At 46.0% G+C, this 15,486-nt stretch overlaps 1 protein-coding gene across 3 annotated transcripts in view; it reads left to right on the forward strand.

Moving 5' to 3' along the window:
- LOC114846394 (NACHT, LRR and PYD domains-containing protein 12-like) overlaps positions 1–10,698 on the forward strand; it is an 89,491-nt gene extending 78,793 nt beyond the window's left edge. Inside the window, exons 4-13 of one of the 3 annotated variants that reach the window (XM_055504713.1) lie at positions 283–402; positions 1,133–1,255; positions 1,958–2,036; positions 2,123–2,348; positions 2,594–4,469; positions 4,991–5,161; positions 5,641–5,814; positions 6,237–6,410; positions 9,579–9,625; positions 9,745–10,698. In XM_055504713.1, coding sequence (XP_055360688.1) covers positions 283–402; positions 1,133–1,255; positions 1,958–2,036; positions 2,123–2,348; positions 2,594–4,469; positions 4,991–5,161; positions 5,641–5,814; positions 6,237–6,410; positions 9,579–9,625; positions 9,745–10,271 — 3,517 coding nt within the window. In that variant the 3' untranslated portion in view covers positions 10,272–10,698. The remainder of the gene's footprint in view (positions 1–282; positions 403–1,132; positions 1,256–1,957; positions 2,037–2,122; positions 2,349–2,593; positions 4,470–4,990; positions 5,162–5,640; positions 5,815–6,236; positions 6,411–9,578; positions 9,626–9,744) is intronic. The other 2 variants (XM_055504714.1, XM_055504715.1) reach the window with 2 other exon arrangements.
- The last annotated feature ends 4,788 nt before the right edge of the window (positions 10,699–15,486 follow it).

Genomic DNA, 15,486 nt, shown 5'->3' on the forward strand with positions numbered 1-15,486 from the left:
AGTGGTGTACGCTGAGGTTCAAACCTTGATTTTGGAGGTTTTTAAAAAAATGATTTAGCTTATGGACTTATTATGTTATTTCTTTTTAAACTTTATTTGGACAAATGATAATACCTAGTTACCATATATAATATTATGGGATATTCTATGCAACATTTTGAAGTAAATATACCAATGATCTGTAGCAGCAGTAGTTTGTGTTTTTTTAGCCACAGAAATAACTTCTGATCTGCTCTGGGGAAAAAGCAGTGACTGATATGAATAAAAAACATGTGTTTGCAGAGTCCAGAACCAGAGACGAAGAGCCGAACCTCCAGGACCCAGCTGTCTGTCTATGAAGAGTGAATGGTCCAAACATGAGCCTCTGACCTTCAGTAATGAACCTGGAGCCTCTGACACAAAGTAAGAGACAGTTTCTACTGTGAACTGACCTGATGGAGGATGAAGACAAAATGTTGTGTTCAGAGATTTCTACTGATGATGCAGAGACTGGTTCAGAATGAGAAAGACAGACTTTTTTTGTAAATCACTAAAATAACTTGCTCAAAACCACCAAGCATTTAATCCATGATTTTAACCATTTTTTAGCAAAAAACTAAATAGTAAGATTAGATTTTGTTGTTTAATCATTCTTAACCTTCACATTGATTTGAATGATAAAATAATTGTATTGTGTGTTGTGGAATGGTATGCTAAGTCACAGACTGTCACAAACCGGCTCAGATGAATGTGACAAAGTGGTAGGACACACATGGATTCAAGGGTTCAATATAATATTTAACTAAAGGTAATCAATTAACCAAGATGTGTAGGTGATCATATTAGTTTGTATGCAGTGCTTGGATGCCAGTGAAGTATAAATGAGTGCCTGGGAGTCAGCAAGAGGCACATAGTGTGTGCAGCAGGTGAGATAGGAGGAGAGAGAGCGAGGAGAGGAATGCAGGGCCTTTAATACAGCTCCACCCTCCTGCACAGATGTGCTGCTGGATGCCAACACAGCTTCACAGTTCCTGCAAAACGAAACACACCCAAACCCAACAAAAAACGATGTACAGGCGGAGGCTGTCACACAGACACAACATTGATTAGGTGGAGATGCAGGTGTTACATCATGTAGGTGTTTCTCTATGAGGCCCCATCAGAGACAAAGATCTGCTGGACCTGGACCTGGACCCAGCTGTGTGTCCTTCAAGAGCGACTGGTCAAAGGATGGTGATTTTATTGATTTCAAAGACCAACCTGTATCAGAGTCACAGTGACTTTTTGTCACTTTGAATCATTCTAAACAATCTGATGATAAACATTTGTGTTGTTTCCATTTCTTGACCTGGTTTATTTGTGTTTGAATTGTTGATGTGAAGGAGAAGCTTTGTTCACTCTGATCATTGATCAATACTCCATCCAGCAGTAGCTAAAGCTCTGATCTTGTAGAGGGTCTCAGAGGATGCTCCTCTTCTAATGAAGTGCTGACGTCAAAGGAAGCAGCTGATCATCTCTGATCAAATCTGTTTATTGACGTCTCTACATGAAGGTTTGGCTCAAATGTCTTGAAGCTTCTTCACTTGCAGGAGTAAATGGAAGTTACTACTGGAGACTTTAGTTGTGATGTTGATGCAGTGGAAACGACTGTTTGTCCCCAGTGTCAGCACGAGAGCCAACGTCCAACAATGAATGAATGTAATAAGTAGTTAAATGTTCCTAGTTCAACATATTCCCACTGGGTGCTGCCCAGTACAACCAGTCTGATACCAGCAGATTTGTTCCAACACTTCAGCCTTGTTCAGTGAGGGAGGCAGAGATATATGTTGTTCAGAGCTGAGACTGAAGCAACTGACTGACAGTAAACCTTCACCACTACAGGGAGTCTCTGACTCACTGCTCACATTCAACATCACTTCATGGACCTTTACCTTGTGTGTGTCTCTGTGTGGACTCATTCTTCATGGTTCCTCCACAGAGTGGACCAGCAGAGATCAGAAGTTCCCAGTGCTCAGTCTGTCCAGCAGCACCAAACAAACATGGACTCCATATTTATGGTCTGTACGTGCACAATTACTACTGTTCATCTGTTGTGTTCAATCATTTTAGTTGGATCAGGTCATTTATTTAGTTTCTGTTCCAGCTGCTGGAGGAAAACATTGTCACGTTTGTGAAGAAAGAGCTGAAGAAGATCCAGAAGGTTCTAAGTCCAGATTATCCAGAATGCTTAGAGAGTCAGAGGGAGGACGAGGAGGAGTTGGATGGTGAGGATGAAGAGCAGAGGAGGAGCAGCAGAGACGCGTTTCTGAAGATCACAGTGAACTTCCTGAGGAGGATGAAGCAGGAGGAGCTGGCTGACTGTCTGCAGGGTAAGAGGATTTATCTCAACATTTAACATCAGAGACACAATCACACATTTACTGATGTGTTGGAGGTTAAGTCGTTAAATGTGGACCAGAATTTAATAATCACATCAGCAAAGTTCTTCTCTTCACTAGTTCTAGTGTTTCAGGCTGTTTCATTGTGTTTATTAACAGAAAGACTTGAATTAATGAACCATACATTTGTTGACTCCTCACACTTCACTGTCTTCTTTGTGTTTTGTTGGACCCAGATCTGATGGTTCCAGTACCAGAGCCACACCCCATCACATATTACCAGCAGATGCTTCAATCAAACCTCCAAGACCAGTTTGTGTGTGTGAAACCAGGCTGGTCAGAAGTCGACCAATGTCTGGATGACATCTACACAGAGTTGTACATCACAGCTGGGCCGGATTCACACATCAACACACAGCATGAGGTCCAACAGCTTGAGACGACACAGCAGAAGCAAAGATCAGCAGAGGAGCCAGTGAAGCCCAGTGACCTGTTCAAACATCCCCCTGGTAAATACACACGCATCAGAACAGTGTTGACCAATGGAATCGCTGGGATTGGAAAAACAGTCCTTGTGAACAAGTTTGTGTTGGACTGGACCCAACAAAGGTCCAATCAAGACGTGCATCTGATTTTCCCCTTCACCTTCCGTCGTCTGAATCCACTGAAGGGACAGAAGTTCAGTTTGTCAGAGCTCATTCATGAATGTATCCCAGAAACTGAGTCCATCAGCCTGGAGGCTCTGAATTACATCTTTACACATCTACAGTCATCAGGAAACAGCAACTATGACAAGAGCAGCTTCAAACTTCTGTTTGTGTTTGATGGACTGGACGAGAGTCGCCTCCAACTGGACTGTAGCACCAGTGAGAAGGAGACGGGTCAACGTGACGTCACAGAGTCCACCTCAGTGGATGAGCTGCTGACAAACCTCATCAGAGGAAAAGTACTACGCTCTGCTCGCATCTGGATCACCACACGACCTGCAGCAGCCAATCAGATTCATGGAGACTTTGTTGAGGTGGTGACGGAGGTCAGAGGGTTCACTGACCCACAGAAGGAGGAGTACTTCAGGAAGAGATTCACAGATGAGGAGCAGAGCAACACAATCATGTCCCACATCAAGACGGCACGAAGCCTCCACATCATGTGCCACATCCCAGTCTTCTGCTGGATCACTGCTACGGTTCTGGAGGATCTGCTGGAAACCAGAGAGGGAGGAGAGCTGCCCAAGACCCTGACGGAGATGTACGCAGAGTTCCTGGGGTTTCAGATGGATCAGACTAAAGACAAGTACGGACCAGAACAGAGCAGCAACTACATCAAGTCATTGGCTAAACTGGCTTTTAAGCAGCTGCAAAAGGGAAACTTGATCTTCTATGAGGAAGATCTGAAAGAGAGCGGCATTGATGTCAGTGGAGCCTCAGTGTGTTCAGGAGTGTTCACAGAGATCTTTAAACAGGAGCGAGGGAGGAAAGCCAAGGACAAGATGTTCAGCTTTGTTCATCTGAGCGTTCAGGAGTTTCTGGCTGCTGTTCACATGATGCTCTGTTACACCAACGGGAAGATGGAGGAACTGGAGGAGTTTCTGAGGAAAGATTGGGATGAAGATGATCACGATGATCATGATGGTGATGATGATGATTCATCTCTGGATGTTGTCCTGAGAAGAAACATGTTTAAATCCCTCTACAGTCCAAGTGGCCACCTGGACCTGTTTGTTCGCTTCCTTCATGGCCTCTGTCTGGAGTCCAACCAGAGAATCTTAGGAGGTTTGCTGGGTCACACAGAGATCGGTCCAGAAACCATCCAGACAATTATCAACAAGCTGAAGAAGGTGAACAGTGATAGAATCTCTCCAGACAGAAGCATCAACATCTTCCACTGTCTGATGGAGATGAACGATCACTCAGTCCATCAGCAGATCCAAGAGTTCCTGAAGTCCGAGAACAGATCAGAGAAGGAACTCTCCTTGATCCAGTGTTCAGCTCTGGCCTACATGCTGCAGATGTCAGAGGAGGTTCTGGATGAGTTGGACCTGAACCAGTACAAAACATCAGAGGAGGGACGACAGAGACTGATCCCAGCTGTGAGGAACTGCAGAAAGGCTCAGTAAGTCCAACGTTAATGTGATCATTAATATTCTACAGCAACATGAAGCTGAAGCCACAATGTTAAAGAGAACCCTTCACACACAGAATATAAATGTTCAGAGTGAAAACATCAACTACTGGTTCCTAGAAAACGTCTTTGTTGAGGATCAGATCAAAGCAGCTGTAAAGTTAGTGAACATCAGGATCTTCCGTCTTTCTTTGCTTTGATGAAGCTTTAAGTCAAATCCAACAGAGAAACTTTAGCTCTGAAGAGTTTCTGCTAAAAGCTTTTGACAGTTGACATGTGATCACAGCTAACGGTCGTTTCTTTCAGTTGATGAAGCGTCTGCAACACGTTTCTATGATTGGTTTTTGGTTCTTCTGGTTCTGTCCAGTTTGGTTCTAATCTCTGGGATCTGGTGGAACCAACAGAGTTTCACACTTTGTGATGGATGAGACCAACTGAGCTACAGCTGCTTCAGCATCAACATTCATGAAGTCACTTCACATTTATAGACTTTATATTTTCTGTCATCACAGACTTTCTGGCTGTGGACTCACAGAGACTCACTGTGAAGTTGTGGCCTCAGCTCTGAAGTCCAACCCGTCACATGTGACACATCTGGACCTGAGTAACAACGACCTGCAGCACTCAGTGAAGGTTCTGTGTGCTGGACTGAAGAGTCTTCACTGTCGACTGGAGACTCTGAGGTCAGTGTTTTTCCTGGTTCATGTTTTTCAGCTCGTCACTTCAAACGTCTCCACTTGAAACTGAAAAAGAGACTCATGTTTTAAATGAAGAATCTTTAAATGAAGAATAATTGTATAAAGGAAAAGAATCAGCTTGGAGCAAATAGAAACAGGAGAGAATAACCTGCTTCAGGAAGCACAGCTGTTCCAGAGGAAGGTCAAAGGTCACAGCTTGGATCCTATAGAGACACTTTGGTCCACACTACAGCATGTGTGGAGTCAGTTTCTCTGTTCTCTGCTGGTGACGAAACTTGAAGTTCACTGGTGTTTATCAGAGTTTAGACAGGAACATTTCAGTCAGCATCATATTGTTGGTTTTGTCTACATCAAGACAACATGGAACAAACAAAAACACAAAGATGTTGTTGAGAAAATCATGACGACACCATGAGCCACTGAATGGTTTCTATTCCATCTTAACCCACATCTTCATCTTTCAGACTGAGTGTGTGTGACCTGTCAGAGAGAAGCTGTGAAGCGCTGTACTCAGTTCTCAGCTCTCAGTCCTCTAGTCTGAGAGAACTGGACCTGAGTAACAACGACCTGCAGGATTCAGGAGTGAAGCTACTGTCTGTTGGACTAAAGAGTCCTCACTGTCGACTGGAGACTCTCAGGTCAGGATTCATGAACCTAAAGATCATCTAAGAAATGTGCACAACACTCACACTCACATTGTCTGTAAAGTCCTTTAATGAGTTTAAACTAAAGAACCAATGTATTAAACAGGCAGGTAGTCTAAATTGTGGAGGATCAATAAACTCTTCAAGTTTCTGTGTAAACTCTTTAATCACATATATTGAATGAGATGTGAAATGATTTAAACTCCTCAATCTTTGTTTTACTGCTTGTTCAGCAGGTTTGTCAGTGTCTGACTCCAGTTTCCAGACTCTCATTGTCACGTTGCTGATGATCAAATCACATTTTAAGCAGGAACCTATTAAACAGTTCTTGGTGTTTCTCTCCACTGTAGATGATCAAATGTGCCTCTAATCCAAACTGTAGTATCTAAGTGTACTTTAACATTGTGTGTGTTCAGGCTGTCAGGCTGTCTGCTCTCAGAGGAAGCTTGTGTCTCTCTGGCCTCAGCTCTGAGCTCCAACCCCTCCCATCTGAGAGAGCTGGACCTGAGCTACAATCATCCAGGAGACTCAGGAGTGGAGCTGCTCTCTGCTGGAGTCAAGGATCCACACTGGAGACTTGACACTCTCAGGTATGGACACAACTACACACAGTGTGTGATGGAGGAGCAAGTAGGGACGTGGAGCTTTATGAACTTAGAACTTGAAGTGTGTGATGATAAACACATTCAGACTTTGCTTCCTGTGGTGTCACATTAGTTTGGTGGTGACAGAGTGAGACTGAAAGCAGGTGTCTGACACCAACAGTGATGAAGTGAAATAGAGAAGTCAAAGCTTTTCTCCACGTCACCTCCTGCTCCGTAGATTCCAAGATAAGGATCCTCCTCCTCTTTGAACCGCCGCCTTACCGTGGTGGAGGAGTTTGTATGTATTTGTATTTTCCCGAATGACCCCGGGACCTATGTTGTCGTGGGCTAAATGCCCCTGGTAGGGTCTCCCAAGGCAAACAGGTCCTGGGCGACGGGCCAGACTAAGAGCGGTTCACAACCCCCCTATGAAAGGCAAACAACCAAGGCCAGAGACGTCGCCCGGTATGGCTCAGCCGGGTCCCACCCTGGAGCCACCCCGGCTGGGCACAGCCCAAAAGAGCGACGTGGGGCAGGAGGAACCGTAGGGGGGCGGTGCAGAGTGGATTGGGCAGCAGTCGAAGGCGGGAGCGTAGGCGATCCAATCCCTGGATAACCAATCTGGCTATTGGGACATGGAATGTCACGTCACTGGGGGGAAAGGAGCCTGAGCTTGTGCAGGAGGTCGAGCGGTACCGGCTAGAAATAGTCGGGCTCACCTCCACACACAGCCTGGGCTCTGGAACCCAACTCCTTGAGAGGGGCTGGACCCTCTTCTACTCTGGAGTTGCCTGCGGTGAGAGGCGGCGGGCTGGTGTGGGCTTGCTCATAGCTCCCCAGCTTAGAGAGGGGTCGCTTCCCTGCGCTTTCGGGTGGGGCATAGGTCACTCACCATCATTTGTGCCTACAGGCCAAATGGTAGTGTGTAGTAACCGGTCTTCTTGGGGTCTCTGGAGGGAGTGTTGGAAAGCGCTCCAACTGGGGACCCCATCGTTCTTCTGGGAGATTTCAATGCCCACGTAGGTAACGACAGTGATACCTGGAGAGGCGTGATTGGGAGGAATGGCCTCGCTGATCTGAACCCGAACGGTGTTATGTTATTGGACTTCTGTGCTAGGCACAGTTTGGCCATAACAAACACCATGTTTGAACATAAGGGTGTCCATAGTTGCATATGGCACCAGGACACCCTAGGCCGGAGGTCGATGATAGACTTTGTAGTCGTTTCACCTGACCTTTGGCCATATGTTTTGGACACTCGGGTGAAGAGAGGGGCTGAGCTGTCAACTGATCACCACCTGGTGGTGAGTAGGATCCGCTGGCAGGGAAGGAGGCTGGAACGACTTGGCAGGCCCAAACGTATTGTGAGGGTCTGTTGGGAACGCCTGGCTGAACCCTCTGTCAGACAGACCTTTAACTCACACCTCCGGGAGAGCTTCGACCAGATTCCGAGGGAGGTTGGAGACATAGAGTCCGAGTGGACCATGTTCTCCGTCTCCATCGTCAACGCGGCCGTTCGGAGCTGTGGACGAAGGTTCTCCGGTGCCTTTCGTGGTGGTAATCCCCGAACCCGGTGGTGGACGCCGGAGGTAAGGGACGCCATCAAGCTGAAGAAGGAGTCCTATCAGGTCTGGTTGACCTGTAGGACTCCTGAGGCAGCTGATGGGTACCGGCAGGCCAAGCGTTCTGCAGCCCGTGCCGTGGAGGCAAAAACTCGGGCCTGGGAGGAGTTCGGGGAGGCCATGGAGGAGGACTATCGCTCGGCCTCAAAGAGATTCTGGCAAACCGTTTGGCGCCTCAGGAGGGGGAAGCAGTTCTTTACCAACTCTGTTGTTAGTAGAGGTGGGGAGCTGTTGACCTCAACTGGGGATGTTATTGGATGGTGGAAGGAGTACTTTGAGGATCTCCTCAACCCCTTCGACATGCCTTCTGCTGAGGAAGCAGAGGCAGGGAACTCAGAGGTGGACTCGCCCATCACCCAGGCTGAGGTCACCGAGGTAGTTAGTAAGCTCCTCGGTGGCAGAGCAGCGGGGGTGGATGAGATCCGTCCTGAGTACCTCAAGTCTGTGGATGTTGTGGGGCTGTCTTGGGTGACACGTCTCTGCAACATCGCGTGGACGAGGGGGACAGTTCCTCTAGACTGGACAACCGGGGTGGTTGTCCCTCTTCAAAAAAAGGGGGACAGGAGAGTGTGTTCCAACTATAGGGGGATCACACTTCTCAGCCTCCCTGGGAAAGTCTATGCCAGGGTACTGGAGAGGAGAATTCGGCCGATAGTCGAGTCTCGGATACAGGAGGAACAATGTGGTTTTCGGCCTGATCGGAGCAGGAGCTTGGTTCGCATTGCCAGCAATAAGTCAGACCTGTTCCCGGTGCATGTTGGACTTCGGCAGAGCTGCCCTTTGTCACCGGTTCTGTTCATTATTTTTATGGACAAAATTTCTAGGCGCAGCCAGGGGCCGGAGGGGGTCTGGTTTGGGGACCACAGGATAGCATCTCTGATTTTTGCAGATGATGTTGTCCTGTTGGTTTCATCAGGCCAGGTACTCCAGCGTGCGCTGGTGCGGTTTGCAGCTGAGTGTGAAGCGGCTGGGATGAGAATCAGTTCCTCCAAGTGGAGGAGTTTAAGTATCTTGGGGTCTTGTTCACGAGTGAGGGAAGGAAGGAGCGTGAGTTTGACAGACGGATCCTCCTCCGCAGGGTGGCTGGGCGCTCCCTTAGAGATAGGTTGAGGAGCTCTGTCATCCGGGAGGAGCTCGGAGTAGAGTCGCTGCTCCTCCACATCGAGAGGAGCCAGTTGAGGTGGCTCGGGCATCTGGTTCAGATGCCTCCTGGACGCCTCCCTGGGGAGGTGTTCCGGGCATGTCCCACCGGTAGGAGGCCCCGAGGAAGACCCAGGACTCGCTGGAGAGACTACGTCTCTCGGCTGGCCTGGGAACGTCTTGGGGTCCCACCGGAAGAGCTGGAGGAAGTGACCGGGGAGAGGGAAGTCTGGAACTCTCTGCTCAGACTGCTGCCCCGGATAACCGGATGAAAATGGATGGATGGATCCAACTACTTAGTTGTTGCTGAATGTCCATCCCTACATACAAGCCTCCATCCTACAACAGTGTGTGTGTGTGAGAGCCATGTAATGTCCATGTCTGCATGTCTCTGACCCCCTCCTCCTTTCAGGGTGGAGCCTGGTGGAGTCCGATGGTTGACACCAGGTCTGAGCAAGTGTAAGTGTGTTTTTACTGAGATCAGTGACATTCAACCATCTTCAAACTGTCATGATTCATCATCAAACTGATCATGGATCAATAACTGCAGCTAGATTGTGTCTTGTTCTCTCCATCAGATTTCTGTCAACTCACCATCGACACAAACACAGTGAACAGGAAACTACAGCTGTCTGACAACAACAGGAAGGTGACATGTGTGTGGGAGTATCAGTCATATCCTGATCATCCAGACAGATTTGATCGTTGTCCTCAGCTGCTTTGTAGTAATGGTCTGACTGGTCGCTGTTACTGGGAGGTTGAGTGGAGAGGAGGAGGTCATATATCAGTGAGTTACAGAGGAATCAGAAGGAAAGGAAACAGTTATGACTGTTGGTTTGGATTTAATGATCAGTCCTGGAGTCTGTTCTGCTGTGATAAGGGTTACTGTGTCAATCACAATAACATAAGAACATCCATATCCTCCTCTGTGTCTGAACGAGTATCAGTGTATGTGGACTGTCCTGCTGGTTCTCTGTCCTTCTACAGAGTCTCCTCTGACAAACTGATCCACCTTCACACCTTCAACACCACATTCACTGAACCTCTTTATCCTGGGTTTGGGTTCTTGTATCCTGGTTCCTCAGTGTCTCTGTGTGAGCTCTGATTATTCCAGGATCAAATGTTGATGACTTGTTGTGAAGTTGTTTTCCAGTGAATATCAGGATGTTTCAGTTCAACATGTGACAAACTGTGACATCAGAGAAGAATCACTGAGCTGAATGATTGAGAAGCTTCCAGATGTTCACAGATGATTGTTGAATGAAAACTGTTGATTGAATGTTTCTGATCATTTTCTGTCCCTCTAGTAGAAGAGAGCAGCTCAGCCTCACATTAAAGTGCTTCATTTACCTTTAACAATAAATGATCACACTTTATAATCACAATACAGAAAAGGCTATCAATTTGAACTGTGATTATATTGTAACAATCATCATGATGTAACATGAGTCATAATAGTTTCAGAGCCACATGATGAACCTCCACATTCTGTATCTACTGAAATAATAATGTAATAAAATCTCACCACATCAGGTTCAGAGTGTTTCTGATTCACTTTCCTCTGACACAGTTGAATCATTCCATAAGAGAGTTCTTACCTAGTTTCTAGCTGCTCTTTCTCTTCATCCTGCAGTAAATTTACAGCTGCCAGATTGAAATAGACAAACTCAAACCTCTATGTTAACGATTAAACAAATACATCTTAAATTTATTACAAGTGGTGACATATTGTTATCAGCAAGGAAGAAAGGATAGAGCAGCGGTGAGAGGTCACCTGGTCTCCTGCAGGATTGTCAGCCTGAGAACCCCATCGTCCCAGACAACAAGTCATCCATCGGTCCGTGGGGCTCTGTTCTAAATGGTTTGGTTTTTCTATCTATTGGAGAACTGGCACAGTATCAGTAAAAGGCACGTCTGGTTTTAGTCACCTTAAAGGTTGATATTTTCTGTAATAGATGAGTGCAGGATGCATCATAATGGTTTACATACAGTATGGATCAAACTGCTGTTTACTGTATGAGGGAAACATTTACACTCTCCTCAAATTCCCTTTGTAGATGATTAACCTTCTCAGATGCTTTACTCACTTTCAACAGTGTTTAAGCTTTTCTAGTGAAACGTTCTTACCTCTTCAAACCAACAATGTGAATGAGTCTGTCCTGATCCTGGGCTGGCTCTGAGAGCCATCCTGTTTTTACCCTGGACCACACCCTCTCCCTCACAGTGCCACGCCTCTGCTTTGGACCACGCCCACTCCCTCTCTTTCCCTCAGTAGACTCCTGGCAATCAGCCCAACTCGCCGCACCTGTGCGTCCCCTCTGCCTCCCTTTAAAGACTCATGCAGCCCAGCACTCAGTGTTGGGTCATTGTTTCACTACAACCATGTATCGGTATCACATTATTGTGCCATGCTGGTCATGTCAGGTTGGTTGCCATGTGCTAGTTCTGCTAATGCTAAGCTTCAGGTTTATTGTTCATGCCATGCCGTGCTTTAGTTTTGTTGTTCGAGCCATGCCACCCCATAGTCTCGTTGTTCATGCTATGCCATGTATTAGTCTCGCGTCCATGCCATGATGCGAGTGTTTTCCTTGCGTATGCCATGCTGCTAGTGCAGTTTGTTCAGGCCCAGGTTGCCAAGCCTTAGCCCTGTTGTGTTTTGCCTCCTGTTGCATTTTGTTTAGTTTTCAAGGAGTGTTTTGTGTTTGTTTGTTTGCTTGCTTCAAAATAAACTGTTCATGGATTCCTGGCCCTCACTGTGCTCTGACACGGTCCAAACTGACTTTTACAGCCCCGATCCACCATCTTGGGTGGTGGATCGTGACAGAGTCATTACCAATGTCATAGAACAAATGTCAAAAGTTGGTGTTGGAGAGGTGAAATGAGGCATGTCACCAAGTCTGGTGCACATAAAATCTCTTCATCCAAACATGGACAACCCAGCGATCTTATCAGCCATGGACTCTTTTCCCAACACTGGCTTTGCATATGTCCATACCTCCCACACTGGAAGCAGTTCCCAGTTTTTCCACAGCAGCCTCGTCCTGCTCCTCGGCCTGGAGGAGTCCCTCCTCTCCTCACAGGAGGTCGTCTTGTCCACCCTCCTGGTAGAATGTACTGTACATCACCTGAGGTGTGGCCATGCCTGGTGGTTTTAACCCCTAATTACAGTACACCTAATTATACGAGTACGTCTTTGTACTTCCAGTCTGAATCTGCTCGTAGAGAAGCACAAGGATGACGGCTCTGAGCCAATTTAGGATACCGCGTTACAGTAGTTTAAAAGACGTAGAGGAAACTCGGTCTAAAAGGGAATCGTTCAACGGTTAACCATCTTTGACCAGACAGAAACACCTCCAACTACCTTAAAATCAAACTAACTACTCTGGCACACAAAAAAATATCAAAATTAACCTCTAGTTGTTACACAGCAACCGGATGCAGCATCTGAGAGCCACACACACACACACACACACACACACACTGTGCCAAAGGAAAAAAGGAAACACACACTGTCAACCCTCGAGGCCAATTTCAGCTTCTTACCAACACAAACTCAAAAGTTTGTAGCACCGTGCTCAATTTTCTTGACATAAGACACAATGTGATTTACCAATCATATATCAATTTGGCCTTTCCATTGTTATGTCAATACCCTGGGCCAAATTATCTGCAGCTCCCGAGCCTCCTCTCAATTTGCACTAATACCGCCTTAAACATTATTAATTTCGTCAAATCGACAGACACCATACGCTGAGAGACCCCCTACACAACGCCCATAACATTGGCCTTCCCAATTACAGAATGTCTGCCTAACATTTAGAGGTCAATTGGCGGTACCATTTTAAACAGAAACAACAAAAATACGCACAAAGCAGTTACTTAAAGCGCAGGCGATCTCTCCACACTGCCCCTCCCAATACTTTGAACTTTCCCACACAGATAATTCTTCCAGAAACAGCCAAATCTGAATTTAATGATTAGAATGATTAGAAACCAACATTTGCCCAGGTGTAAGTGTCCATCAGTGTGACATGAGTGACTCCCAGCTGGGCTCAGCTGTTCCTACTTCTCTCTCAGGCTGAAGATCCTGGTCACATTCATCCATCAGCTGAAGCTGTTGCTGCTTTTCCATGTTGATTTATCTGCTGGAGAGACTCTTTACTGGGAGGCTCCCTCACGTTGCTTCTCCTCTGATGGACACAAACTCTCTTTTCTCATTCCATCTATTTCTGTGTCCTGAATCCTCCTTTGGTTCCAGTTTGACCCGAGGCCCGTTTTCTCTCATGTCTCATTGTCTCCAGCTCTGATCTTCCTTATCCTCCTCTTTTGTGTTTTACCACCAGCGTCTCTGAGCTCGTCACAAACAAATGTTTGTTGATCTTTGACTCATTGTGAAACATCCTGTAACATCCTGATCCTGTATGAATCCTTGGTGAGTGTGTGATGTAGTACAAGACGTTTGCAGCAGCTTGTGTGTGAATTCTTGGTCATGTGTGTTTCTAAGTATGAGCATAATTTGCTTACGCATACAAATGTTTTTAATTCAATCACTAATATTTTTCTTAACGTTTCTTTTGCAGGTGTAATGGAGAATTACATGTGTTTATTTATAATGATTTGTTCTGCCCCAACATTGTGTTGCATTCACTAATTGTTATGTCTCATTATTTGTCTGTGGTCAAACACCGCCATCTAGTGGTTTGTGTGGAAATCAGCCTGTAACTGTCTAATAGAGGAAACGGCCCAACTGTGGCACGTGAGCTCCTGGGGTGTGTTCCAGAAAGCAGGGTTGATTAACCTTCTGCTAAACCCTGAACTCTCTGATTAACCCAGAACCTGCTCACCATGAGGATGTCGGTTCCAAAACACCTGAGAAGAGTCAGGTTAATCTACCTCCTGTCGGTAACCCAGAGTTACGCACGTGCACGGCGTATATATAAAGACACTGTCAATGGATCACCGAAGTCACGAGTCATCATGGAAAACTGAAGTGACAATAAAACGTCAGCGTATTTCACAGAGGCGAAGTTGGAGGTTTTAATGCTAGCGTATGAGGAATTTAGGACGATTACTATTAGAAAAAGCAACACAGCTGCATCGGCGAAGGAAAGAGAGTTGGCAAAAAATAACCACCACCTCCCCTCACCCCATTTGAGGAGCTGGTTCTGTCCCTGAATAAAGGGTGACCAAAGACCTCCCAAGACATGAGTAACTTAGTGAAATGTAAGTTTACCACAGTAGTACTAATTTTTATTATTTCTTAGGACTTTAAATGAACTACTGTCTCTGTCACTACAGGACATGAAGAAATGACGAGTGCTTTGGGGCAGAAACTTTTTAATAAAAGTGATTCATGTGTCTTAAGAGTCTTCCATCTCTGTGGTCTACCTGGTTCACTACTGGATCCTCTTGTTCATCTTCATCAGGACAAGACGTTGGCTGTCGCCTTGTATTGTGGTAATGTTGTGAATAACAACACAAGATAGGGTATAATGTCACATGCCCTCTCTGGACTCACCCTGAGGTCCCGTAGACGCTGAAAGTCCCAATTACAATGAGCAGATAAAAGGTCTAGAGTTCATTTGAAGTGTGCTGTATGCATTTGGTATCTGTTGCTCTGATGAGATCAGACCACGCTGATGAGATCAGAGAGCTGTCACTATCAGTGAAGCAAGCCATCATTAGGCTGAAAAAACAAAAGAAAACCATCAGAGAGATAGCAAAAATAGTAGGCGTGGCCAAAACGACTGGAACATTCTTAAAAAGAAGGAACACACTGGTGAAAACAACTGTGGTGGATGACAGAAGAATTCTGTCCCTGGTGAAGAAAACACCCTTCACAACAGTTGCTCAGATCAAGAACACTCTCCAGGAGGTAGGTGTGTGTGTGTCAAAGCCAACAAGAGAAGACTTCACCAGAGTCAATACAGAGGGTTCACCACAAGATGTAAACCATAAGTAAGCCTCAAAAACAGGAAGGCCAGATTAGAGTTTGCCAAACAACATCTAAACCAGTCTTCACAGTTCAGGAACAACATCCTATGGACAGATGAGACCAAGATCACCTTGTACCAGAGTGATGGGAAGAGCATAGTATGGAGAAGGAAAGGAACTGCTCACGATCCTAAACATACCACCTCATCAGTAAAGCATGGTGGTGGTAGTGTTATGGCGTGGCCATGTATGGCTGCTAATGGAACTGGTTCTCTGGTATTTATTGATGATGTGACTGCAGGCAAAAGCTGCAGGATAAATTCTGACGTGTTTCAGGCAGTATTATCTGCTCATATTCAGCCAAATGCATCAGCACTGATTGGGCG

The sequence above is a fragment of the Betta splendens genome, chromosome 19 (genome assembly GCF_900634795.4).
Source record: "Betta splendens chromosome 19, fBetSpl5.4, whole genome shotgun sequence".
In the NCBI taxonomy this organism is placed as follows: Eukaryota; Metazoa; Chordata; class Actinopteri; order Anabantiformes; family Osphronemidae; genus Betta; species Betta splendens.